The 27,572-nt window shown below is 48.2% G+C and overlaps 1 protein-coding gene across 3 annotated transcripts in view; it reads left to right on the top strand.

Annotated features, from left to right (window-relative positions):
• LOC142253486 (phospholipid-transporting ATPase IG-like) overlaps nt 1–27,572 on the top strand; it is a 258,210-nt gene that overhangs the window by 126,764 nt on the left and 103,874 nt on the right. For all 3 annotated transcript variants that reach the window (XM_075325103.1, XM_075325104.1, XM_075325105.1), the window contains exons 6-14: nt 957–1,085; nt 3,952–4,055; nt 8,726–8,773; nt 10,376–10,440; nt 11,876–11,957; nt 13,880–14,030; nt 15,527–15,724; nt 17,053–17,205; nt 25,124–25,281. In XM_075325103.1, coding sequence (XP_075181218.1) covers nt 957–1,085; nt 3,952–4,055; nt 8,726–8,773; nt 10,376–10,440; nt 11,876–11,957; nt 13,880–14,030; nt 15,527–15,724; nt 17,053–17,205; nt 25,124–25,281 — 1,088 coding nt within the window. The remainder of the gene's footprint in view (nt 1–956; nt 1,086–3,951; nt 4,056–8,725; nt 8,774–10,375; nt 10,441–11,875; nt 11,958–13,879; nt 14,031–15,526; nt 15,725–17,052; nt 17,206–25,123; nt 25,282–27,572) is intronic.

Genomic DNA, 27,572 nt, shown 5'->3' with positions numbered 1-27,572 from the left:
TACATAGCAGGGACACATATGTAAGATATCTCAGCACAGGAACATTTTTTTTTTTTTTTTTTAAACACATCCAATTGTTGAACTTGTAATTATTCCAAGATCTGTTGATTAAGCCAACCTTGTTCATGGGACAAGCCCTTTAAAGGGTTAGGTCATCCTTAGGATAGGTCATCAATGTCTGATCGGCCAGGATCCAACACCCTGCACCCCGCTTATCAGCTGTTCTTGATCCCGGCAGCAGGCAGCTGTAAATGCTCAGTTCTGATGCTGCTTCGTCTTCTGATAGTGGCCACTGATTCTAATCAATAGGAGGCAGATGTGCAGTACCCGGCCTTGGCCACAGATCAGAAGACTGAGCAGCTCCGGAGCTGAGCATTTCTGGCTGCCGCTGACTGGTAGGGATGCGGGGTGTCAGACCCCGGCCGATCACACATTAATGGCTTATTCTTAGGATAGGTCAATAATTTAAAAGTAGTGGACAGCCCCTTTTGAGGAAGCTGGCGGTGGTATGACATGGCACCTGTTGGCCACTTACCAAGTATTACACAGGTTTCTTATTGTTAGGACAGGTTCCTATTATCGCCGGCCTTGCAATAGAGCTGGCTAGTGGCCAACAGATGCCGCATCAGTAGCTCCTTTCACCGCTCTATGGGGAAGTACGGTAATAGGCAGTCTAACTGAAAAAGTTTTATGGCTTTTATTGGAAATTTTCCAAATCTGCTTATTTATGCACTGTCTTTAAAGGACGACTCCATAAGCGTTCAGAGATGGCTACACACACACGCACACACACACACACACACACACACACACACACACACACACATACATTTCAGGGTCTTACTGTTCAGTGAGATTGGGATACAATTGCATTTTTTTCAAATTTTTTTTTTTTTCTTCAAAAAAATAAATTGATATAGATAATATATCATAAATGTTCTTTATTTCTTTCAAAGGTTGGTGACATAGTGGAAGTGAGGGACAACGAGACCTTCCCATGTGACCTCATCCTTCTGTCCTCCAGCTGTGGAGATGGTACCTGTACGGTTACTACAGCGAGTCTGGATGGAGAGTCTAACTTCAAGGTACCAATACCGCGTAGAGTTGCAGCCTATTTCCACAGTGACTGAGCAAATGTACTGGGCTATCTCCGGAAGTCTCAGAAAGAATGGAGTGTGCATGCTAGACCTCTCCATTCAGTATTCAGAGTGATGAGCAGTGGGACCTGTTGTGAATACGTTTTCCAGTTTGGCGCTCCCTCTTGTGGTCAGTGCTGGCGGTGCAGTTGATTTGTGGAATGAAAGCCACACACCTGCGGGGGACTGGCAATCAGGCATTTCAGATTGGACTATATAGCTGAGCAGTTTTCTCCTGTTACTTGCCGGTGCTCATTCTGAAACCAGCCCTGCTCACTACCAGAACTCTTCTCAGATAAGGGGTCTTGTGGTTCTGCTTATTGTTTCCACTTTCTTGTTGTGTTTTTCTGCTTTGATACTGTGCTTGATTCCTATTTTGTCTGTGTGGAGTTCTTGGTGGAATGGGATCATTCCCTACTGGGAATGTCTGTATACTTAGCTCCATGATTCTGCAATGTCTTTTGTCATGCTTGGTATTAATTCAGTCCCTTATCTAGATTAGTGTTTTTGGATCCCAGTAACATCTGAGTTCTCATTTACTGGGGGAGAGGCCGGTGTGGCCTCAGGATTTTTCATATCAGGAATTCTGTTATTTATTAGGGTTTTTACGGCTGCAGACAGTGCTCCTTCCTATCCTTTCCTATAAGGATAGTTTGGGCCTCACCTTTGTTGAATCTATTTTTTCTAGGTTTATATTGTGTTTTCCTATATCACCGTAGTCTTTACATGTGGGGGGCTATCTCTATCTTTGGGAACTGCTCAGAGGCAGATTAGCTTTTCTATATTTCTCTCTGCAAGATTATTTAGTTCTCCGGCTTTGTCGAGGTGTCCAGGTCGTTGTACGCTTGCCCCACGGCTACTTCTAGTTGTGTGTCAGTGTTAGGTCTGCAGTCCGGTAAGGTTCTAGCCACTCTGTAACCTTTTTGGGTTTTCGCATTTTTTGATCCTCCTTGGTTCCTGAATCATAACAGGGACCCACAGCGATCGTGAAGTTATCCTATGGCTAGGGGATATGTACAAAGCTTGATACAAACCTTTAAAAGAGGGCCTGTCATTTGTTAAACTATAGAAATAAATACCTTATAAAATCTCAGAGCGCCACTGATTCTGCCGCACTTTTCTTTTTTGCGCTATGTCACTTCAGTGTAGAAAAATTCACACTTTACTTTTGTAGCTCAATATGTGAAATCTCTGCTTGTAGACAAACAGGGCGTATCTTCAAGGTTTTTTTTTTTTTCCTGGGAGTGACATTTGCACTCCTCCCTTTATACACTCTGCTAATCACATCAGCGTCTGAGACTGCTCAATGTCTGGGAGGGTTGGGTGAAAACGCCTGTCCCAAGAGAAGACTGTGAAGAATCACCCAGTTGGACTGCAAACAGAGATTTCACATATTGAGCTCCAAGAGCAATAAATGTGAATATCTGAAAACAGGAGCAATGCAGCAAAAAAAAATGTAAGAGCGTCAGACTCTGGTATTTTTGCTATATACTTCACTCAGTTTTTCTGTCCTTAAAGGAGTTGTCCAGGACTATTTTATTTTTTACTATAGACCTAACAACTAACATGCAGGTAGTTGCTAACTACCTACATTTTCTGCCCAGGGCAGATCTGTGCTGGCACAGAGCGGCCACAAACCACTTCTGCCAGTGATTCTATGTCACATTGATAGAGCATCAGCTTCTCTTTCACGCCGCTCTTGTGACATAACGTGACTGCTGACATCTTCCTGATTGATAGCCAACTCCCTGCTGCTTAACTGCAGGGAGCCAGCGGTCAAACAGCATGAAATAGACTGAGCAGCCCCGGAGGGGAAGAGCTTCCCTGTTGACGTGTAGCATCAGAATCTCTGTCAGAGGTGTCCGTGACCGCTCTGAATCGGCACCAGGTAGAGCAGGCAGGTAGTTCTTAGTCCCGTACGAAAATAAAATAATCCTGGACAACCCCTTTTAAGTGGGTCTTTTGGAAACATATCAAAGTAAATTCTGCTGTCCATCTGAAAGCATTTCTTAACCCCTTACATTTCAAGCCATTATTTTCCCAAGTAATCTAGGTTAAGTAAAACTGATAAATTAATAATGAAACCTGTATGTCTATAATAAATTAATGGTGATTGGGTCCTCCCCATCCTAACAATTGCAGCCCGCAGCTGCCCCAGAATTTTGTTTGTTCATTCATTGCTATAACTATATTATGAAGCTTTATGCAAGTGCTAATACATGGGAAGAAAAAAAAGAAGAAAAGTGTCAGATGCCAAGAACGTCTGTCTGCCACGAAACGAAATTCTTTTAAAGCTTCTTATTCGTTTAAGAGCAAATAAGCAATTTCTACTTTCTTCCCGGAGGCTCAACACCTTTCCTAAATGCTTTAATAAAAGGTCAGCGAGTTACCAAGCGACTCAGTTGTGTCCAATTTATCAGCTCCGCAGCTCGCTCATCCCTCTGCAGAGCGGCACATTGCAGCTCTCCGTGGCAGTAACCTGAATAATGATGGCACATTGGAAAAAAAAAAAATCTTGGCAACCAAAATAATTTGGACGTGTGCTCTGCTCTATAAATAGCAGGGAAGCTTAGCGTTTGATTTTAGCAGTGTTTCCATCATTCATGGTGCTGCTGATAATTAAGTGAGACCAGTCCTATATATAGGCTCCAAAGTCCAAGGGTCTGATATATTATACTAAATTTCTGGGAGGTATAAAGCTGGCAACACTGTTTTTGTACAGGAAAAGGACCGTGGTCCAAGCATCTATTCATCATCCTATATACAGACATGTTTAATTGGGGTGTACTTAATTATCTTTTTCTTTCTGTTGCAGACCTATTATGCCGTGCGGGAAACCTCTGTTTTGTGCAATGCTGAAGCAGTGGACAGTCTCACGGCCACTATTGAATGTGAACAGCCCCAGCCTGACCTTTACAAGTAAGTGCCAGGCCGGGATCATTCTCAACAACCAAATTACAGGAAAGGGAGTCTAGTCTGCATAATGTTTGGATATTTATGGCCTGTTCAGACTAGCAGTTGATGACCCCTTGATTAGCTAGTTCGGTGGCTGATTAGGCAGAATCCACACACTTATACCTGGGCAAATATTAGTGAGCTTATTAAAGGGAATCTGTCAGCAGGCTATGTAATCTGAAGACAGCATGCTGCAGGAGTTAATACAGAGAACTCGGGGATGCCGGTCTTGTCAAGGTCCAATCTGTTGTTTGCCATGTTTGTTTAAGCAGCAGGACCCTTATCATTGCTCAGACTACGATGTCACATGCAGACCAGTTCTGCATGTCCTTTCCTCTGACACCTTACTGTCAATGTATAATCTCTATATCGAGCATAGTGTGTGGGCTGGCAGGCTCTCTGAACTCTGCTACATGGCTAAATCTAAAAATTCTTATTGTGTTAGAACAGCTGCACCCAGTAATCTAAGAGATTTATTGTTGGATTCAGGGTCTCTTTGTCTACATCATTCTGCTCTCAGATGAGGTAGCAACAACCAGATTACCGATTCCCTTTAAGCTCTAGCGATCCTGGTCATGGTGGTTATCCTGTTAATGGTGATCGGTGTTGCGCTTTTGAGTGATGTGACCATTCCCCTGTTGTGCGTTATATCCTTCCCTTTTTCGTTGTTCCCCAGTACACATATGTACTCCTGTGTATTTTGAGTGCTGTGTATGAGTTTCCGTTCTCCCTTGTCTTTTTGTAGGGTTTTGTCATTGTGGGATAGGGGGAATAAGATCAGGGTTCGGACACGAGTTAGGGTCACGTTGAGGGCTCGGACCTGGCTACTATCAAGCCTACCTCTGAGATAAAGGACCTCGCAGGAGCCCCTGTCTGTCATTACATACCCCGTGATAGTGGTGATGTGAGGTCAATGATGCACTTCTAGTTGCACCTGTGATTCGTAGCCCATGATTATGCAAACATCTTCTGATAGTTTGTCCAGTCACTGTTTGACACCTAACACTTGGTGACGTCCACTTGTAATACAGAATGGATCACTTTTTGCCACTTTTCTAATTTGACAATCTGCATAGGTTTGCCTCTGTGCACCTCATGTTGTCTATTTTATTGTTGTTCTCTCAACCATGGTGACAGGCAACTTTGAGCAGTGCTGACAACTTGGTGTACGTGTTGTGATTTGCTAGAACAGGGGTCTCAAACTCGACTGGGTATATGGGCCGCACATAGAAAAAAATAATTTGGGGGGGCCGCATAGTTTGCAGGAGAAAGTGACATTTTTATTGGTACTATATTTATTTATATTTTTTTTTTCCATACACCTTATGGATCACTGTTTTTGAACATTTTTCATTTGTTTATCATAACAAACGTGTCCTTTTTTTTTTTTTTTGTGTAAATATTAAAAAAAAACAAAACAAAAAAAAAAACAATTTGATGGTAAAAAAAAAAAGTCATGCTTTATTTTGTTCGTTGTTTTTTTTTCATCACCTGTACTCCATTCCTTCGGTGTCCTCTTCCCTCCTTCTTGCGGCCCACAGACACTATCAAGGCCGGGGCAGAGGCTGCCGCTGTTAGCGCTTCATCTGAAATTCATTCGGACGTTTTTGCCGGCACTGTGCAGAATCCAGCTTTCTCTGCCCAACTTAGGCAGACTCTGGCCAATCCGAAGTAGGCAGCTGATATCATACATGTCAGCTGCTTGCCTCTGATTGGTCAGGGGCTGCCATTGGAATAGTTGTACAGACTCAGAGAGAGCAAGACAGTTGCGGGCAAACATCCATTTGTACCAACACGCTGACTGCTTCGAATGTCAAGGGGGGCAAGTGCCTGTGGGCCTCAAGAAGCAGCCTGAGGGGCCGCATGTTTGTGACCCCAGTGCTAGAGTGATGAACTTGCCAATTTTTTTTCCAGTCGTTCCGCAAGGTTTGATCCAATTTTTGAGGTTTCAATTTTTATTTATTTTTTTCCATGTGGCTTTTATTTCCTTCCCACATGGCACAGATTGGAGCTCGTTGCTTGGAAATGTGATCACTTGCAGATCTAAGCGACGCCGGCGTCTTCTTCACTTTTCATAACCTTACGGCTTGGGGTTTCCACTTCAATGTTGAGTGTAAATACACGTTAGGTGATATCACAGAAAGAGAAATGACCCAACACATAGAGGGGAATTCTGTAGATTTCTAGTATTTCGGCTGGTGCCCTTGTTCCCATCTCCATGCTGAATCATTAGTCATCAAGATTTTTTTTTTTTTCCAAGAAATTACAAGACTATGGCTTAAAGCATTTAATTAAGAATCCGGTCTTAATTAAAATAACTAGAGCATTCAATTACACTGTTTCGGGAACTTTTAATTACACAATCTTCTGATTTTTCTGACGGTTTCAAGTACAGGGTTTCCTTCTGGGGAAATCTCGGCTTCCGAAACGGGAGGAATTGTTTCTACGAGGTCACAATCACAGCTTTACTCCCAACCCGCGTCCTCTATAATACCAGAGAAACAAACGCAAACAAATCAGCTGGTATTGTGTGTGATTATCTGGAGCGCGGCGCTGTATCTGGTGACTGTATAATGTGTCACAGACTTGGGTTAGAGAATGTTGGGAGATTTCTGTTTGGCTTTCTGGAGATGATGTGCGGAGTATTACAGAAGTAGTGAGTCAGGTTATATCCATTGTTGACCTAACACCGTAACGACACAGTCCAGACAGATGAAGAATGCACGTCTCGTAACGAGGTGAAAGATAAGCTGCTAATCACTGGGTGTGAGATACAACAACCATTAAAGGAGTCAAGTCTTGGGGTCACTCGGATGCCTCACCCTAAAACTGTGCTGTCGAAAACTGGGCCTTATGTCCGTACAGTAGAACCTTGGTTTACGAGAACAATCCGTTCTGGGAGTGTTCTTGTAGACCACGTTGCTCGTTTAGCAAAGCAAAATTTCCCGTAGGAAATAATGCAAGCTCAGACAATTCGTTCCACAACTTGTTCAATGTCCCATCTTGTGCCATTCCACACATGTACGAACACGCACGCACATATTATGCTCACCTTGCCATCCATTCCATCACCGGCCACCCAGTTCTTGTAGTTCGCCGGTACAGGATGTGTATCGGGTAACCATCGCGACCGATGCCAAAGCTTCCACTGCCAGAGCACTGACGTCAAAGGCATGAGCCGCTTGCCTCTGATTGGCCAGCGCGCTGCCTTTGAGTAGCGGCTGACAGCGGAAGTTCTTCCTTCGTCGCGATGGTTACCCGATACACCAGGAGGCCGGCGAATGAACGGAAGGTAAGGTGAACATCATGTGTGTGCGTGCGTGTTTGTGCAGACTGAAAGAGCGGGTCAGAGCACGGTGAAAGTACGGAACCGGAAGTGTGTGCAGTGAGTATTTGCTCGTACAACAAAGCATGCTCGTAAGCTGAGTTACAAATTTACAGCAAGGTTTTCTCATATAGCGAAATACTCACACACCAAGTTACTCGTAAACCGAGGTTCCACTGTAATCTGCTTGTCTGAAAATGGCCATAAGTTACAAAGTCCATCCCGACCACCCTGAACGGGGAGCTTCTGAGAGCCGTGTGAGTCCGTAGATACCGGTCAGCCCGGGGTTTCCATCAGAAATACTGGTGCAACTGTAACGCCCTCACCTGAAACCAGTCGCAGGGTTATCTATAGAGCCACAGACGGGAAGGGTTAACTTGTCTTCAATTTTGCCATATTACAACAGACCTGTTCAGGAGAAGTCGGCCTTGAAAAGACCTTTTGTAGTTCAATAAAAAACAAACCATATTTCATGTCTTTGCCCTTAGGGCTCCGATTTCATCATCTACTTCTTCTTTGGTTTTTTTTTTGCTTTGTTTTTTGTGTGTGTTTGTTTTTGTGGGGTTTTTTTGTGGTGTGGCATGGATTTTTTTTCTTTTTGTCTTGTGGTGTAGCATAGTTTTTGGGTTTTTTCCACCAAATGATTTAAATTGACACATGGTTCATTTTGCCAAAAAACAAAAGTGCTCCTTTATTTTTGCATTTTACCTTTTTTGAGACCTCTTAGTAGAGATGAGGAAACCCGAGGTTCGGGTTTGGAACCGTACACCAACTTAAAAACAAAACAAAAAAAAAAAAAAACAGTTTGGGTTTGGAGTTCGGATACTTTACATGCGAACTTAACTCGTGCGAGCATCGCTGTGCTCGGGTACGCTCGGTGCCCAGCCCAGTGCGAACCACTTGCAGTGTGTGTTTGGCTCACACTGGGGGTAACAACAGCATGTACAGATGTAGTATGCACCAAAAAAAAAAAAAATAATGAAGAAGCTCGCTCCCACTCCCTCGGAAGTCATCTGCTTATGGCTGGCTGTATGTGGACGAAGACTCAAACTGCCAGTCAGTGGTTCCGAACCTCCTCGGGCCAAATTTGGACCAGTAGAGATTCGGTTTGTTTGCTGCCAGTGGACCGAACATCTAAAGGTTCACTCCTCTCTACTTCTCAGCTCAAAAAGGTCACAAAATCTGCCTAAAAATTTCAGGCGTGCCTAAAATCACTCTTGGAGAGGGGGAATACTGGGAGTACAGGAAACATGACAAATGGTATTGGTGTAATGAAGATTGGACCCTAAATCTTTTTTTCTTTCTTTAGGTTTGTCGGACGAATGAACATCCACACTAATCAGGAGGTCAAAGCGAGGTACGATGCTCGATGTAGCCAGGCTTCTTTTTTGGAGGTTGTTATTATTACACTATTTTTAAAGGGAACCTGTCACCAGATGTGTCCCCCTATAATCTGCAGCCATGACCAGTGAGCTCTTATATACAGCATTCTAGAATGCTGTATATAAGAGCCCAGGTCCCTGTGTAGAATGTAAAAAACCTTTATAATACTCACCTAGGGGGGCGGTCGGGTCCGATGGGCATCAATGCTCTCGGTTCAGCACCTCCTCTCTTCCTCCTATCATCGTCCTCCTTCCCTGCTCCATGTGGATGACACGTCCTACATCATCCACACAGGCCAGCATTGTGCGCCTCTGTACACACACTTCTCTCTGCTTCTGCGGGCAGATCAAAGTACTGTAATGCACAGGTGCGGGGAAAGGTCATACACCACCCACGCATGCGCACAACAATACTTTGATCTGCCCTCAGCAGCGCAGAGAGAAGTGTGCATGCGCAGGAGCATGATTAAGACCTGTGTGGATGATGTAGGATGCGTTTCCCACATGGAGCTGGGAAGAAGGGCGGCGATGGAAGGAAGAGAGGAGGCATTGGACTGAGACCTGCGACACCATCGGACCCGACCGCCCCGCAGGTGAGTATAATAGAGGGTGTTTTTTATGTTCTACACAATGGCCTGGGCTCTTGTATATAATTCTGGAATGCAGTATATATGAGTTCATTGGTGGTGGCCGCAGCTGTTAGGGGACAAATCTTGTGACAGATTCCCTTTAAACCCTCCTTGCTAATGGGAATGCATATATGTGTTATACGCAGTGCACAATGGTCAGAAAAAAAAAATATCACCTACCAACCCTCTACTTCTATGTGGATATGTTGTCTGGTCCCTTGATGGACCCTTTGTGTTGTCCTATGATGAGGCTTGTATGTGTGCGGTGACATGTTGGACGGTCCCCCCTCTTTAGTGGTATTGTTGATATTTCCAGCAATACATGACTGCACTGACGGGGGATATGTCGGCGGGTTTATGCCGTCCCATAAACTAGTGAATTGGTGACAGACGCGGTAATCTCAGTGGCTTGTCCCTTACTTGTCAATATAGTGTATGTTTGCAGTAGTCGGTCATCCATGTCAGTCTGTCCTCGGTGGATTAGGTCAGACGCCCCTCCCCACTGCATGTGTCTTCCTTGTCCCCCCTAATATACCTGTGCAGCCCGGAGTCGGTCAATATAAGCTGTGGACCCCCTGTACCCCACCGCTGACAGCGGTCTTCCTACTCGCGTGCATAGAATACAATCCGTCATCCAGAGGCACATGGAGGACGACAGCTGCTAAATATGGACGACTCCTGAGCCTGTGCAGATCAGTAATGGTTCTACTGCGCATAGTAAGATGGGATTTTATGAAAACTACATCATATTGACACTACGGAAGGGGTATGCCTGTGGTGCGCTATATCTCTAAGACGTTTACGGATAAGATGGGAATATCCCTTCACGTTTCCTAGAAGATGTGGACCCCCCCAAAATTGTTGTCTATTCACTTTCCACACTTTTTTCTTTTAAATCGCCAAAAGTGTCCTTTCTGTAATACCGCACTGTCGTTTCATTTTATTTAGATCTTTGGGTCCTGACAATTTGCTGCTGAAAGGAGCGACGTTAAAAAATACAAAGTGGATTTATGGTAAATATAAGGCATTTTCATCTGTCCTGCTTTGCTCAAAGGCGAGGATTTTATTAGTGTATTTGTTATACCCGCTATCCTATTTCTTATTGAGACCACTACAGTCAGACGTCCCCCCCCCCCCCCTTCCCCCTCAAAGTTAGGCAGGTGTCACGTATGCACAGCAGATTAAAGGGAACCTGTCAGCAGATTTGGTGACTATAAGCTGCGGCCACCACCAGTGGGCTCTTATATATAGCATTCTAGCATACTGTATATAAGAGCCCAGGCCGCTGTGTAGAACGTAAACATCACTTTATAATACTCGCCTAAGGGCGGTGCGGTGCAGACTGGTTGGATGGGTGTCTTTGCTCTCCGATACCAGCGCCTCCTCTTTCGGCCATCTTTGTCCTCCTTCTGAAGCCAGGGTGAATGACGCGTCCTGCGTCATCCACACTAGCCGACACTGGGGTAATGCGCAGGCACATTTTGATCTGCCCTGAGCAGGGCAGATCAAAGTATTGTAGTGCGCCTGTGCAGGACCTCAATGCTGGCTAGTGTGGATAACATAGGACGTGTCATGCACCCCGGCTTCAGAAGGAGGACAAAGATGGCCGAAAGAGGAGGCGCCGGTACCGGAGAATGGAGACAGTGTGGACACTTGCTGAATCACTTTGGATACTTTTTGTAAAACGGATGTGACAGGGGAAGTTGTGGATCTCTGTGAGCGTGTTGGACCTTAATGGGGTATTCTCATGTTTGGAAGTTATGTCCTCTCCCTGTTATAGGGGATAACCTTCTGGATGCTAGGAGACCAGTCCCGAGAGCTGAGGCTCTTCAGCGCTGTGTGACTGGAGCGGTGGTTGCTCATGCGCTCTTCTGCTGATCCATTCATTCTTGATGGGATTGCCAGAGATAGCGAGCGCTGTGCACAATTGATCTCCGGCACTCCCGTAAGAATGAATGAATGAATGAATGAAGCGATAATGCGCAAAGTCTCTGTACTCGAGATCGTTAGGGATTCCAGCACCTTGAACCGCGGCAATGGAGACGCCGTCCTCTACCCCATAGGTAGAGGATAACTTCCAAACTGGAGAATACACCTTTAAAGAAGTCACCGGTGTGACTGTGCACCAGCAGATGATGCTGGAGGGGGCGCGTCAATGTGTAGTACATAACATAAAAATCTGTATTTTTGGATGGAGTTCCTTGTGTAGCCCAATGACTGCAAGGAACCATGAAATCTGAAAAGTTAAAGCTAAGGAAAATAAAAGTAGAAGCCGTCACACCAAAGTAATTATGTCTGTTAGTTAGCGCTGCATTTGTGTACACACGGCATGGTTTATATGTTTCACCCTAGCACTGGAGGTGTCGGGAACGCCCGGCATTGCTGCCCTGTTATCTGCTCTCGGCAGGGATTTGGCCCGTGTTCAGTCCTGTCTTTTGTGTTCTGCAGGAGTCGCAGTGTACACCGGCATGGAGACCAAAATGGCTTTAAACTACCAAGGAAAGTCCCAGAAGCGCTCTGCGGTGGAGAAGTGAGTGTGTTTCCGTATTAGGGACACGTTCCCAGAGCTTGTGGAGTAGGTTCCCATGTCGGCTGCTGACTCCGACCTTCTATCTGCTCAGATAAGCCGTCCCTGCATTTCCTGTCAACCAGGACAAGGTTGTTTTTTTTCTTGTTCTTTTTTTCCAGACCTCTCAATATAATCTTCCAGGAGATTTCTAATTAAAGGATTTCCTTCTGTCTTGTTTATTAGCTCAAGGACAGGCAGTGAGGATAAGGAATGTAGTAAGCAGGCGGACCGCTGCGTGTCAGGAGGGTTCATGGGGGGTTGTGGGGTAGAAGGCTAAAATGGAAAACTCTTCCATCATTTACTCATTTAACAACAGTTCTCATGGAAATTGACTACACAAGACCTGAGCACCCCCTCTCCTCTGGATCCGTGAGGGGTCTTCACATTGATTCAAGTTTATTAAACCTTAAAGGGGTTGAACCGTACAGGAAGCTATCCACAGGACTAGGGATAACTTGCTGATTGCATAGGTCCCATCTCTGGGACCCTCATCAGTCCTGAGGACGGGGTTCAGAAGTTCCCTGTTTGAATGGACCCACTGCTGAATTCATTGTCCTTAGGTCTGAACACCGCACTCAACCTTTTTCAGTCCTGTGGAGAATGATTGAATAGAGCAATGGGCCTTAAGGCCACTTTATACGTAGCGACATCGCTATCGATCGCACCCGCCCCGTTGTTCGTGCGATTTGCCCGTGGCGAACAATATCGCTGGTACGCGTCACACCAACATACCTTCCTAACGACGTCGCTGTGACTGCCGAACAAACTTTTTTTTTTTTTTTTTTAGGGGTTGGTTCGTGCGGCGTCACAGCGACGTAACACAGCAGGCCACCAATAGAAGCGGAGGGGCGGAGAGCAGCCGCATGAGCGTCACTCCCACCTCGTTGCCGGAAGACGCAGGAACGCTGTTGTTGTTCCCGGGGAGTCACACGTAGCGATGTGTGCTGCCTCAGGAACGACGAGCAACCTGCGTCCCAAACGAGGAACGATATTTGGGAAAGGAACGACGTGTCAACGATCTTTCCCGTTTTTCGGATCGTTAGCGGTCGCTGGTAAGTGTCACACGCAAAGACGTCGCTAACGACGCCGGATGTGCGTCACGAATTCCGTGACCCCCAGCGACATCTCGTTAGCGATGTCATTGCGTGTAAAGCGGCCTTTAGTTTCTTCCCTCTTTTCCAATCAGGGTGCTGCTGAGGCTGCCCTGGGATAACTAGGGGTCTAGTGCTGCCAACCCCTTAGCAAATATTAAGGGTTCTGATACCCTATATTTATGGTGCTAAATGTGTAATGGGTTAAACCCCTGTAAGTCCTCTGAAGAATATCATGGTCATAGCGGAAATCTATTCCTGCGGCGGAACGTCAGCAGATTGTAGCAGCACAACCGTTCTCCCCGTGTGCTCAGTATGAAGCTCGTCATCTTCATGTAACCGGACGTAAAGGGAACGATTACCGTACCACTTACACTGCCTGCTAAAGGAGTTTACAAATAATGCATTCTGGCAAGTGAAGCTGCTTTATAAGATTCTTATAATGGAAGGCAGCATCTTGAGGGACAACAAAAATAGCAATTGAAAACTTTTTGGGCATTTACCTTTGTTACAAACTCAGAGGAAATGTATCATCCCCGATTTCTGTAGCTCCTTCTGTTTCCACAAAGGTGGAAGCTCCTCTTTGTGTTGAGAAGTCGCTGCATCTTGTGAGCTATGGTGTATAGGATTATTCTTTGCATTGCCCAAAGCCCTTTGGTTCTGCAGTCTACACAGACTTTATAAAGTCAAAAAGATGAGCAGAAGTATGATGACTACAGAGTTCCCTCGTATCAACCTTCCACTCAGTGGTTTACTAAAACAATCCCGTTTTTGTTTCTTTTTGTAATGCAGATCAATCAATGCCTTTTTGATAGTGTATCTGTTCATCCTGGTCTCCAAAGCTTCCATCTGTACCACATTGAAGTACGTATGGCAGAGCAATCCGGCCAATGACGAGCCGTGGTACAACGAGAAAACCCGCAAGGAAAAGGAGTCCTTTAAGGTATTTGTTGCATTGTATTAGCACAAAACGTCCTTTCAATGTATGTGCACTGTTATTTTGTGAGGATATCCAGTGTTGGTGCTAAGCTCAGAATATTTTTTGTAAGGATAACGTTACGAATTGAGAAGAGTACACGCGGGTGTTTTTATTTGCAGGTGGTTTCAGAATTTGTTGAAGAAGCGCCATTAAGCTGTATCAGGCTGCTTTCGCACCTCCGGTTTTAGCAGAGACGGCCAATCCGGCTCTAAAACCTATGCAACGGATGCGGCGACAATACCGCATCCTTTGCATACATTTTTTTACATGCGGCCCGTCCGTTTTTTGACGCTTGCGGCAGACTACTGAGCATGCGCAGTGGAAAAAAACGCATGCAGCGGCCGGCATGCATTGAAAATCGCCAGACAAAAAAACGTGCCAGGCAACGTTCCATCCGGTCGGCACATCGGAAAAATCTGCCGCATGCGGCAAAAACCGGACGGAATGCAAGCCCATGCGGCACAATACGGCACTAATGTAAGTCTATGCAAAAAAAACGCAACCGGCGGCAAAAAAAAAATGGTTGCGTTTTTTTCTGCAAAGCGCCGGATTGTGCCTCACAGGAAAAACCAGATGTGTGAAAGCAGCCTTAGTGTCTTGTGATGCAATTTGCTATATCCACGTGCAGAATCGGACTGGCTACCGGAAGAACCTTGAGTAATACCAGTCCTGGCCGTGGTTAAGTGCATTGAACTCCGGAGTGCAGCCTGGACTGAACTCGGGGTTTGCAGGACTGAACCGCAAGCGCTGACTGATTCCCCGGCGATTGTGTTTCATGTCACAGCTGCGGATAGGCTGGACTGATCTCCGGAGCTCAGGTGACAGCTTTAGGCCATGTGTCCACGCTGCGGAAAATGCGCAGATTTTGCCGCGGATTTCTCGCGGAAAAGCCGCGGATTTTCCGAAAATCTGCAGCAGCGGCACTTCCAAGCCATTTCAATGGCATTTTGGAAATGCTGTGTCCATGCTGCGGATTTTTCCGCGGCGGATTTGCCGCAGATTTTGATATGGAAAAATCTGCAGCATGTCAATTATTGTTGCGGATTTTGATCCGGATTTTGGCTATAGAATGGGGAAAAAAAAAAAATCCGCGGCAAAAAAAAGGTGCGGATTTGCCGCGAAAGTTGCGGATTTTCATGCAGAAAAATCCGCAGCAACATTCTACCGTGGACACATAGCCTTAGAGTTCAGCCTGGCCTCTCCGCAGCTGTCATCATGAACTGAACCGCAATGGCCGGGGAATCGGTCGGCACTCGCGGTTGAGTCCTGCAAACCCTGAGTTCAGTCCAGGCTGCACTCCAGAGTTCAGGTGAGATCTCCGGAGTTCAGTGCAGGTAACCGCAGCCAGGCCTGGTATTACTGAAGGATCCTCCGGTAGCCAGTCTGACACTGTCCACATGGCACGTTGCACCATCGGTTGACATATTTTTTTTTTTCCTCCCTTATTTTTGTTGTTGCAGATATTAAAGATTTTTACAGATTTTCTTTCCTTCATGGTTCTGTTCAACTTCATCATTCCTGTATCCATGTACGTGACTGTGGAAATGCAAAAGTTTTTAGGATCGTTCTTCATTGCGTGGGATAAAGAGATGTACGATGAGGAAATGAAGGAGGGGGCGTTGGTGAACACCTCCGACCTGAATGAGGAGCTCGGGCAGGTAAATGGATAAGTTATAAAACGTGGATAAAAAGTTATTATTATTTATTATTATATCGCCATTTATCCATGGCGCTTTACATGTGAAAAGGGGTACACATAATTGGGACAAGTACAATAATCCTAAACAAAACAAGGCACAGACTGGTACAGGAGGAGAGAGGACCCTGCCCGCAAGGGCTCAGTCTATAAGGGATATAATAGGAGAGGGTCGTGTGGCGCTGTATCAGACTGAGTGTTACGGCAGGTTATAGGCTTGTCGGAAGAGGTTGGGTCTTCAGGTTCCTTTTTGAAGCTTTCCATGTTAGGCGAGAGTCTGATATGTTGTGGCAGAGAGTTCCAGAGTATGGGGGATGCACGGGAGAAATCTTGTACGCAATTGTGGGAAGAGGAGATGAGCGGGGAGTAGAGAAGGAGGTCTTGTGAGGATCTGAGGTTACGTGCAGGTAAATACCAGGAGACTAGGTCACAGATGTATGGAGGAGACGGGTTGTGGATGGCTTTGTATGTCATGGTTAGTGTTCTGAACTGGAGTCCTTGGGTAATGAGATTCCAGTGAAGGGATTGGCAGAGAGTAGAGGTTGGGGAGTAGCGGGGGGAGAGGTGAATTAACCGGGCAGCATAGTGTAGAATAGATTGTAGGGGTGTGAGACTGTTAGAAGGGAGGCCACAGAGCAGGAGGTTGCAATAATCCAGGCGGGAGATAATAAGGGCATGCACTAGGGTTTTTGCAGCTTCTTGGGAAAGGAATGTACAAATCCGGGAAATATTTATCAGTTAGAGGCGGCAGGAGGTGAAGGGGGCTTGGATGTGTGGCTTGAAAGAGAGCAGAGTCGAGTTACCCCCAGTCAGCGAGCACGTGGCACTGGGGAAAGTGAGCAGCCATTGACATTGATGGATATGTCAGGTTCATTTTTGCTTTCCCTTATTTATTAAAGTGAGTGTCTAGTTTAGAAAACCTGTTCTCATATCCCCACAGTCCATTTAAAATGTGTGGGCGAGCTGGAGTTGGAGATGCTCACAATTATGCAGCTCTCCTCCATTGCCCTCCTATATGAGGGACTTATGTATGTTCTGCTTTCCAGGCGCAGCCACTATAAATATCTGCAGGTCTCCACACCATAGAGACCATATAATGCACTGGCGGCCACAGCGGGCTCTGTGCAAGAACAGTATATGTGTCCTCTGCAGCCCAAGAGTCCATCTCCTCCTACTTTGGAGGTAGAAATGGGCCCCCTTACCTCTTGGGCAACAGGTTGCACCAGTGATATGTCCACCCCTGATATAATGGACAATTGAAAAACCATCTGGCGTCTTTCCTTTTCATAGGTGGAATATGTGTTCACTGACAAGACCGGCACACTCACCGAAAACTCAATGGAGTTTATCGAATGCTGCATAGATGGCTACAAATACAATGATACCGGAGACGGGGAATCTGAGACCGATGGTCCTGCCGGAATCTATGGCAAAGCTTCACAGGTATAGTGAGACCGGCTCGTGTGTGAGATCACCGTCCCCTGATGACTCAAATTATTCACGTCATATATATCTATAATAGTGTAAGGTGGTTTATTAAGCCGCGGCCAGGATGTATGGCTGTAATAACTGTTCAGAAATGTCCCCTATCTCATACTCCTGTAATACCAGTCTCTGAGGGGTGATGAAAAACCTGATATTGCTCCATAAAGGCTACAATTTGCGTCATCATATTTTAGATCTTGATGATGTTTGTGGGGAAAAAAAAAAAAATCTGACCCCTCATGGACAAATGTTAAGCTGCTCAGATGAGCCACACTGCTATGACTGAAAGCCGGAGGCTGCCAGGAGGAATAAACTTCATTTCTTCCCAGTAGCCAACTTTCAGTACAGCTGCTGCACGGTTTTAAAACCATATTAACCAGGCAATTAACCCTATATCTGCAGGATATTAGTTTTCTTTATCGTTCCTATGGGAGACCCAGACATTGGGTGTATAGCTTCTGCCTCCGGAGGACACACAAAGTACTACACTAAAAAGTGTAGCTCCTCCCTCTGAGCCTATACACCCCCTGGAGAACCAGATCTAGCCAGTTCATTGCTTTGTGTTCAGGAGGCATACATCCACACATGCATTCTCATCTGATTTTTCATTTTTGGAAAGATTTTGAAGAAAAGCGGGTCCAAGTCTGGACCCCCGGCATGTCCCTTCTCACCCCACTGTGTCGGCGGTGCTGTTAAGGTTGATTCCAAGGCTGGAGCCTTACATGCCGCGCTCCTTCACCATCCCTCGGGCTCTGGCTTGAAGTGGGAGCCAGCACGGTTCTCCATGCTTTGCAGGAGACTGGTCTCCATCCGCAGCCCTTCTGGATCCTGCTGGACGGAGCACTCATCCCCAGGGACATGGCCCTGCGTCTCAGCAAGCTAAGTACCTGAGACATTTATATTCTGGGGGTCCCTGTACTTTATTATGTGGGGAGAGTGTGCTGAGTGAGTTTTCTGACATTTCCGGCCGGTTCTCTGGCTGTCGCCTGAGAACCGCGCCGAGGGTGCCTGCGCGCCGGCCGCACCGCTCAAATTTAGGCCCCGGGTTCGCCGGAGGCCTACTTTCGGTTTCACTGCCCTCGCATGTCATTCATGCAGAGGGACAGTGTGGCTCCGCCCAGCGGCCGTTCTGCACAGGGGAGAGACACTCCTCACTGAGTACATGTCTCCTCCCCTGTAAGTCTCTTTGGCCCTCCAGATCACGCTCTCAGGGTTGGCCCCGCCCCCTCTCCTCGCTCCGGCGCCATTTTATCAGCGTTTTCTCTGCAATCAGCACTGGCTGCAGCATCCCTGCTGAGGTGCTTGGGGTCCGGGCTTCGGGATCTGGAGGGCACACAACACCACTCCAGCGGTCTGGTAAGCCACAACCTCTGGTTGTGGGCCTCTGTATATACTCTCTGGGGGTCACTCTGGCAGAGCCCCCACTTCAGCAGCATGTCTCACACGAGGAGCAAGGCTCCAAAGCTATATTCAGTATGCACTGCATGTAAGCTCGTGCTGCCTGAACCGAGCACATATCCACATTGTGATGCCTGCTCTAACCTGACAATGCCTCAGCCTGGAATCGCCCCCCCAGTGGTCTCTCCGGCTGCTCCGGCTCCTGTGGCTGAACCCCCGGCTTGGGTAGAATCCTTCTCTAGGTCAATCTCCCAGTCTTTTGCCGACTCCATGGGACAGCTGTCCCGGACTTTGCTGAACATGCATCAGCCCCCTTCACAGGGTGCCTCTGCTGCTAGGGCTCTCTCAGCGGAGCTCACAGAGGATTCATCATCTGGTCCCAGACCCCGTCCTCCTAAAAGGAGATGCAGGGCTCCCTCTCCTTCCTTGTCCCGCGGCTCTGTTTCAGAAGCTGACTCGCCGGACGAGGAGGATGCCTTTACTGGGGGCTCGGAGGCTACCTCCATGTGCCCCATTGATCTGTCCGAAAGTGACTCAGATGTTAGTGATTTGATTGCGTCCATTAATTCTGTACTGGACCTCAATCCGCCAGTATCAGAGGAGCAACCCTCTCTGGCAGAAAAGCACCAGTTTACCTTGCCTAAGAGGACAAGGAGTGTGTTCTTTAACCACTCCAGTTTTCAGGCCACTGTGACCAAGCCTAGGGCCTGTCCTGACAAACGCTTCCCAAAGCGTGGTTCTGATGACCGTTTTCCCTTTCCACCTGAGGTGGTCAAGGAGTGGGCTCATTCACCAAAGGTAGACCCCCCGGTGTCTAGACTCTCAGCCCGGACCGTTGTATCAGTGGCTGATGGCACCTCTCTTAAGGATTCCACTGACCGCCAGGATGACCTTCTAGCCAAATCTGTATATGAGGCGGCAGGGGCCTCGTTCTCCCCATCTTTTGCAGCAGTGTGGGCTCTCAAAGCCATCTCTGCTTCTCTAGAGGAGATGCATTCCCTCACCAGGGAATCTATGCCCGAAATGGTTGCCTTAACTTCCCAAGCTTCAGCTTTTTCATCCTATGCCATGTCTGCCATGCTGGAGGCTTCTCACCGCACTGCGGTGGCTTCGGCTAATTCCCTCGCTATCCGCAGGATCTTGTGGCTTCGAGAGTGGAAGGCAGATGCTTCTTCAAAGAAGTACCTTGCTGGGCTCCCTTTTGCTGGGTCCAGGCTATTCGGTGAACAACTGGATGAAATTATTAAGGAAGCTACTGGCGGGAAGAGTACTTCCATGCCACAAACCAAAACCAGGAAACCTGTCCAGGGTAGGAACCAGTCGAGGTTTCGTTCCTTTCGTTCCTCCAACTGGTCGTCCTCTAAGCCCTCGGCCTCGTCCACTAACTCAGCCAAGGACCAGAAATCCAACTGGCTCCCAAAAGCGCGTCCACAGAAGACCGCAGGAGCTGCTGCCACTAAGGCAGCCTCCTCTTGACTATCTGTCCGCGCCAGCAACGTCCTTAGTCGGTTGCAGGCTCTCCCACTTTGGCCACGTGTGGTTTCAACACGTCTCCGATCAGTGGGTGCGGGATATCATCTCCCACGGCTACAGGATCTAATTCTCTTCCAGCCCGCCAAACAGATTTTTTCTGCCAACTCCCCCCTTCTCCAAGGCCGCCGCCTTCTCTCAGGCCGTGGCATCCTTGCAGGCCAACGGAGTAATTGTACCGGTTCCCGCCCGGGAACGGTTCAGAGGTTTCTACTCAAATCTCTTCCTAGTCCCCAAAAAGGATGGTTCCTTCCGGCCCATCCTGGATCTCAAGCTTCTCAACAAGCATGTTCAGGTGCGGCATTTTCGCATGGAGTCTCTGCGATCAGTCATTGCCTCAATGACCCAAGGGGATTTCCCGGCATCCATCGACATCAGAGATGCCTATCTGCATGTGCCAATTTCAGTTTCATACCAGCGTTAGCTACGTTTTGCAATCGGAGAGGAACATTTCCAATTTGTGGCTCTCCCCTTCGGGTTAGCCACGGCCCCTCGGGTATTCACCAAGGTCATGGCAGCAGTGGTTGCGGTTCTGCACCTCCAGGGGTTGGCAGTGATTCCTTACCTGGACGACCTTCTAGTCAAGGCTTCATCCAGCGCAGACTGTCAGCGGAGTGTCTCGCTCACTCTTGCCACTCTAGCCCAATTCGGGTGGCTTGTCAATCTGCCCAAATCCACTCTGACTCCGACCCAGAGGCTCACTTACCTAGGGATGCAGTTCGAGACTCTGCCGGCACTTGTGAAGCTGCCCTTAGTCAAACAGCAGTCCCTCCAACTGGCGGTGCGCTCTCTGCTGAGGCCCCGCCGTCATTCCATCAGGCACCTAATGCAGGTGCTGGGTCAGATGGTGGCGTCAATGGAGGCTGTTCCCTTTGCCCAGTTCCATCTGTGTCCTCTGCAGCTGGACATTTTCCGCTGTTGGGACAAGCGGACTTCCTCCTTGCACAGGCTAGTGGCTCTGTCGCCACAGACAAGGAGCTCTCTCCAGTGGTGGCTTCGGCCCCTCTCTCTGTCTCAGGGGCGCTCCTTCCTGGCCCCGTCCTGGGTGATCCTCACCACGGATGCCAGTCTATCCGGCTGGGGAGCGGTATGTCTCCACCACCGAGCGCAGGGCACTTGGACTCCGTCCGAGTCAGCCCTCTCGATCAATGTGCTGGAAACCAGAGCTGTGCTTCTAGCTCTCCTAGCCTTTCACCACCTGTTGGCGGGCAAGCACATCCGAGTCCAGTCAGACAACGCGACAGCGGTTGCCTACATCAATCACCAAGGCGGGACACGCAGCCGCCTGGCAATGTTGGAGGTTCAACGCATCCTTCAATGGACGGAGGACTCCCAAGTCCACCATATCTGCAGTCCACATCCCAGGCGTGGAAAACTGGGAAGCAGATTATCTCAGCCGTCAAACCGTGGACAGTGGCGAGTGGTCCCTGCATCCGGCAGTGTTTCAGTCAATCTGCCGCAAGTGGGGCACTCCGGAAGTGGACCTAATGGCATCCCGTCACAACAACAAGGTTCCGGTTTACGTGGCTCGCTCCCACGATCCTCAGGCCTTTGCAGCGGACGCTCTGGTTCAAGACTGGTCCCAGTTTCGTCTGTCCTACGTGTTTCCCCCTCTAGCTCTCTTGCCCAGAGTTCTGCGCAAGATCAGAATGGAGGGCCGTCGGGTCATCCTCATTGCTCCGGACTGGCCCAGGCGAGCTTGGTACCCAGACCTGCTCCATCTGTCCGTAGAGGTGCCGTGGCATCTTCCGGACCGTCCAGACCTTCTCTCACAAGGTCCGTTTTTCCGCCAGAATTCTGCGGCTCTCAGATTGACGGCGTGGCTCTTGAGTCCTGGATCTTAACGGCTTCTGGTATTCCTCCTGAAGTCATTTCCACTATGACTCGGGCTCGGAAGTCTTCCTCAGCCAAAATCTATCGCAGGACTTGGAGAATTTTCCTGTCCTGGTGTCGCTCTTCCGGCCATGCTCCTTGGCCTTTTTCCTTGCCGACCCTTCTGTCCTTTCTACAGTCGGGTCTGCAGCTAGGACTATCCCTCAATTCCGTCAAGGGACAAGTCTCGGCTCTGTCAGTACTGTTCCAGCGGCGTATCGCCAGGCTGGCTCAAGTGCGCACCTTCATGCAGGGCGCGTCTCACATCATTCCGCCTTACCGGCAGCCCTTGGATCCCTGGGACCTCAATTTGGTTCTCACGGCCTTGCAGAAACCCCCCTTTGAGCCTCTTAGGGAGGTTTCTTTGTTTCGTCTTTCACAGAAAGTGGTCTTTCTAGTGGCCATAACTTCCCTCAGGAGAGTCTCTGATTTGGCTGCGCTCTCTTCGGAGTCACCTTTTTTGTTTTTTTCATCAAGACAAGGTGGTTCTCCGTCCAACTCAGGACTTTCTCCCTAAGGTGGTTTCTCCTTTCCACCTTAACGAGGATATTTCCTTGCCTTCCTTTTGTCCGGCTCCTGTTCATCGCTTTGAAAAAGCGTTGCATACTCTGGATCTGGTGCGGGCGCTCCGGATCTATGTGTCTCGCACCGCTGCTCTTAGGCGGTGCACCTCTCTTTTTGTGCTAACCACAGGTCGGCGTAAGGGCCTCTCTGCTTCTAAGCCGACCTTAGCTCGTTGGATTAGGTCGACCATTTCCGATGCCTACCAGTGTTCTCAGGTGCCTCCCCCGCCGGGGATCAAGGCACACTCGACCAGAGCTGTCGGTGCCTCTTGGGCTTTCAGGCACCAGGCTACGGCTCAGCAAGTCTGTCAGGCTGCCACTTGGACTAGCCTGCATACCTTTTCAAAGCACTACCAAGTGCATGCTCATGCTTCGGCAGATGCGAGCTTGGGCAGACGCATCCTTCGGACGGCTGTCGCCATTTGTGAAGTTAGGCTCTGCCTACTTCTCAGTTTTTCTGTTTATTCCACCCATGGACTGCTTTGAGACGTCCAATGTCTGGGTCTCCCATAGGAACGATAAAGAAAAAGAGAATTTTGTTTACTTACCGTAAATTCTTTTTCTTATAGTTCCGTATTGGGAGACCCAGCACCCTCCCTGTTGGCAGTTTCTTTTTCCGCGTGTTATCACCGGCTGTTGTCGTGGACAGAGTCTCCGGTTGTTCCGGTTCTTGCTCTGTCTTTACTTGTAGGTGGCTATTCTCCTTCAGCTTTTGCACTAAACTGGCTAGATCTGGTTCTCCAGGGGGTGTATAGGCTCAGAGGGAGGAGCTACACTTTTTAGTGTAGTACTTTGTGTGTCCTCCGGAGGCAGAAGCTATACACCCAATGTCTGGGTCTCCCAATACGGAACTATAAGAAAAAGAATTTACGGTAAGTAAACAAAATTCTCTTTTTTTTTGGGGGGGGGGGGGGGTTTCATGACTAATTCCCTTTAACCCCTTCAGCCCCCGGTCACTTTCCGTTTTTGCTTTTTTTGTTTTTTGCTCCTTTTCTTCCGAGAGCCGTAACTTTATTATTCCGTCAATCTTGCCATATGAGGGTCTGTTTTTTGCGGGACGAGTTGTACTTTTAAATGAAACCATAAGTTTTACCATATATTGTACTGGAAAACAGCAAAAAAATTCCAAGTGTGGGAAAACTGCAAAAAAAAGTGTGATCGCACAATAGTTTTTGGGATGTTTTATTCACTGTGTTCTTTATATGGTAAAACTGATGTGTTGTTGTGATGCCTCAAGTCGGTGCGAGTTTGTAGACACCAAACATGTATAGGTTTACTTGTATCTAAGGGGTTAAAAAAATTCACAAGTTTGTCCAATAAAAGTGGCGTACGTTTTGCGCCATTTTCCGAAACACGTAGTGTTCTCATTTTTCGGGATCTATGGCTCAGTGACTGCTTATTTTTTGCGTCTCGAGCTGACGTTTATAATGGTACCATTTTTGCGCAGATGCTACGTTTTGATTGCCTGTTATTGCATTTTGCGTAAAACATGCGGCGACCGAAAAACGTAATTTTGGCGTTTGGAATTTTTTTGTCACTACGCCATTTACCAATCAGATTAATTGATTTTATATTTTGATCGGGCATTTCTGAACGCGGCGATACCAAATATGTGTATATTTATTTATTTTTAAACCTTTTAATTTTCAATGGGGTGAAAGGGGGGTGATTTGAACTTTTAGTTTTGTTTTTTTTTGTTTTTATTTTTTAAAACTTTTTTTTTACTTTTTTTTTTAAATTTTACTAGTCCCCCTAGGGGGCAATAGCGATCAGCAATCCGATCGCTGTTATCTATCTGCTGATCACAGCTGTAAACAGCAGATTCAGTCACTTCCGGTTTCCCTCTGCTCTGGGCCGAGGAAAAACGAAAGTGAAACTTCGTAGCTGCAGGCGTCATCACATGACCCTGTGCTACGATGGCAACCATCGAACGTCACGTGATCACTCACGTGAATTCCGGTGAGGGCGGCGGTAAGTAAAAAACATGGCCGCGCGCATATAGATCTCGCTGCCAGACTTTGGCAGCGAGATTTAAGGGGTTAAATGTTGCGAGTGGAAGCGATTCCACTCGCAACATGCAGGCACACATGTCAGCTGTTGAAAACAGCTGATATGTGTGCCGACCGTCGCCGCCTGCCCGCGGCAGGGGGCTTAATGGGACACAATCCTTGACGGATAGATCCGTCCAAGGTCGTGAAGGGGTTAATAGTTAAGCACAAAGGTTACCCTATGACATGATCTGGAAATCTCACTGGTGGCGCATGTGATCCAGTATATTTAAGGCTGTAAATACAGAAGTGAAAGTCGCAGAATATGACGGCACAATGGTAATAGTCGTGTGTAGGACCTGACGCCACATTACTCTATAATGTGACCAGGCCTTTATAACGTTCTATAGTCTGCAGCAGGTCCTAGTCCTGTGTGACGTCACTGTGTATATATTATATGTCCGTAGTGCTATATACGATTTGCCGCTGTGCCTGTGCTATACTGATGTTTCTCATGCCCTGTAGGACAGAGAAGAGCTGTTCCTGCGGGCGCTGTGCCTGTGCCATACGGTGCAGCTGAGGGACGAGTGTCAGACTGACGGACCTGATTTATCATCGGAGAACAAGTGTTCGTACATCTCCTCTTCTCCTGATGAAATCGCTCTCGTGACCGGAGCCAAAAAGTGAGTCCCAGTAGAAATTCTGCAAATTGTATTTTACACTTACATTATCAATGTTGGTAACAATGTAAAAGTGGGCTAATTTAAACTTCACCTGTGTGATGTATGTGGAGCACATGGCGGAGGTCCCTTGTAATGTATGCGGAGCACATGGCAGAGGTCCCTTGTAATGTATGCGGAGCACATGGCAGAGGTCCCTTGTAATGTATGCGGAGCACATGGCAGAGGTCCCTTGTAATGTATGCGGAGCACATGGCAGAGGTCCCTTGTGATGTATGCGGAGGACATGGCAGAGGTCCCTTGTGATGTATGCGGAGCACATGGCGGAGGTCCCTTGTGATGTATGCGGAGCACATGGCGGAGGTCCCTTGTAATGTATGCGGAGCACATGGCAGAGGTCCCTTGTGATGTATGCGGAGCACATGGCAGAGGTCCCTTGTGATGTATGCGGAGCACATGGCGGAGGTCCCTTGTGATGTATGCGGAGCACATGGCGGAGGTCCCTTGTGATGTATGCGGAGCACATGGCGGAGGTCCCTTGTAATGTATGCGGAGCACATGGCAGAGGTTCCTTGTGATGTATGCGGAGGACATGGCGGAGGTTCCTTGTGATGTATGCGGAGCACATGGCGGAGGTCCCTTGTGATGTATGCGGAGCACATGGCGGAGGTCCCTTGTGATGTATGCGGAGCACATGGCGGAGGTCCCTTGTGATGTATGCGGAGCACATGGCGGAGGTCCCTTGTGATGTATGCGGAGCACATGGCAGAGGTTCCTTGTGATGTATGCGGAGGACATGGCGGAGGTTCCTTGTGATGTATGCGGAGCACATGGCGGAGGTCCCTTGTGATGTATGCGGAGCACATGGCGGAGGTCCCTTGTAATGTATGCGGAGCACATGGCGGAGGTCCCTTGTGATGTATGCGGAGCACATGGCGGAGGTCCCTTGTGATGTATGCGGAGCACATGGCAGAGGTTCCTTGTGATGTATGCGGAGGACATGGCGGAGGTTCCTTGTGATGTATGCGGAGCACATGGCGGAGGTCCCTTGTGATGTATGCGGAGCACATGGCGGAGGTCCCTTGTAATGTATGCGGAGCACATGGCAGAGGTCCCTTGTGATGTATGCGGAGCACATGGCGGAGGTCCCTTGTGATGTATGCGGAGCACATGGCAGAGGTTCCTTGTGATGTATGCGGAGCACATGGCGGAGGTCCCTTGTGATGTATGCGGAGGACATGGCAGAGGTTCCTTGTGATGTATGCGGAGGACATGGCAGAGGTCCCTTGTGATGTATGCGGAGGACATGGCAGAGGTCCCTTGTGATGTATGCGGAGGACATGGCGGAGGTCCCTTGTGATGTATGCGGAGGACATGGCGGAGGTTCCTTGTGATGTATGCGGAGGACATGGCGGAGGTTCCTTGTGATGTATGCGGAGGACATGGCGGAGGTTCCTTGTGATGTATGCGGAGGACATGGCGGAGGTTCCTTGTGATGTATGCGGAGGACATGGCGGAGGTTCCTTGTGATGTATGCGGAGGACATGGCGGAGGTTCCTTGTGATGTATGCGGAGGACATGGCGGAGGTTCCTTGTGATGTATGCGGAGGACATGGCGGAGGTTCCTTGTGATGTATGCGGAGGACATGGCGGAGGTTCCTTGTGATGTATGCGGAGGACATGGCGGAGGTTCCTTGTGATGTATGCGGAGGACATGGCGGAGGTTCCTTGTGATGTATGCGGAGGACATGGCGGAGGTCCCTTGTGATGTATGCGGAGGACATGGCGGAGGTTCCTTGTGATGTATGCGGAGGACATGGCGGAGGTTCCTTGTGATGTATGCGGAGGACATGGCGGAGGTTCCTTGTGATGTATGCGGAGGACATGGCGGAGGTTTCCTTGTGATGTATGCGGAGGACATGGCGGAGGTTCCTTGTGATGTATGCGGAGGACATGGCGGAGGTCCCTTGTGATGTATGCGGAGGACATGGCAGAGGTCCCTTGTGATGTATGCGGAGGACATGGCGGAGGTTCCTTGTGATGTATGCGGAGGACATGGCGGAGGTTCCTTGTGATGTATGCGGAGGACATGGCGGAGGTTCCTTGTGATGTATGCGGCCCACGTGGCGTAGGTCCTGTATGATGTATGTGGAGCACTTGGTGGAGGTCCTGTGTGATGTATGCGGCGCACGTGGCGGAGCTCCTGTGTGATGTATGCGGAGCACGTGGCTGAGGTCCTGTGTGATGTATGCGGAGCATGTGGCGAGGTCCTGTGTGATGTATGCGGAGCACGT

This window comes from Anomaloglossus baeobatrachus, chromosome 1 (assembly GCF_048569485.1).
Source record: "Anomaloglossus baeobatrachus isolate aAnoBae1 chromosome 1, aAnoBae1.hap1, whole genome shotgun sequence".
Taxonomy (NCBI): domain Eukaryota; kingdom Metazoa; phylum Chordata; class Amphibia; order Anura; family Aromobatidae; genus Anomaloglossus; species Anomaloglossus baeobatrachus.
This window is presented reverse-complemented; position numbering and strand designations above follow the sequence as displayed.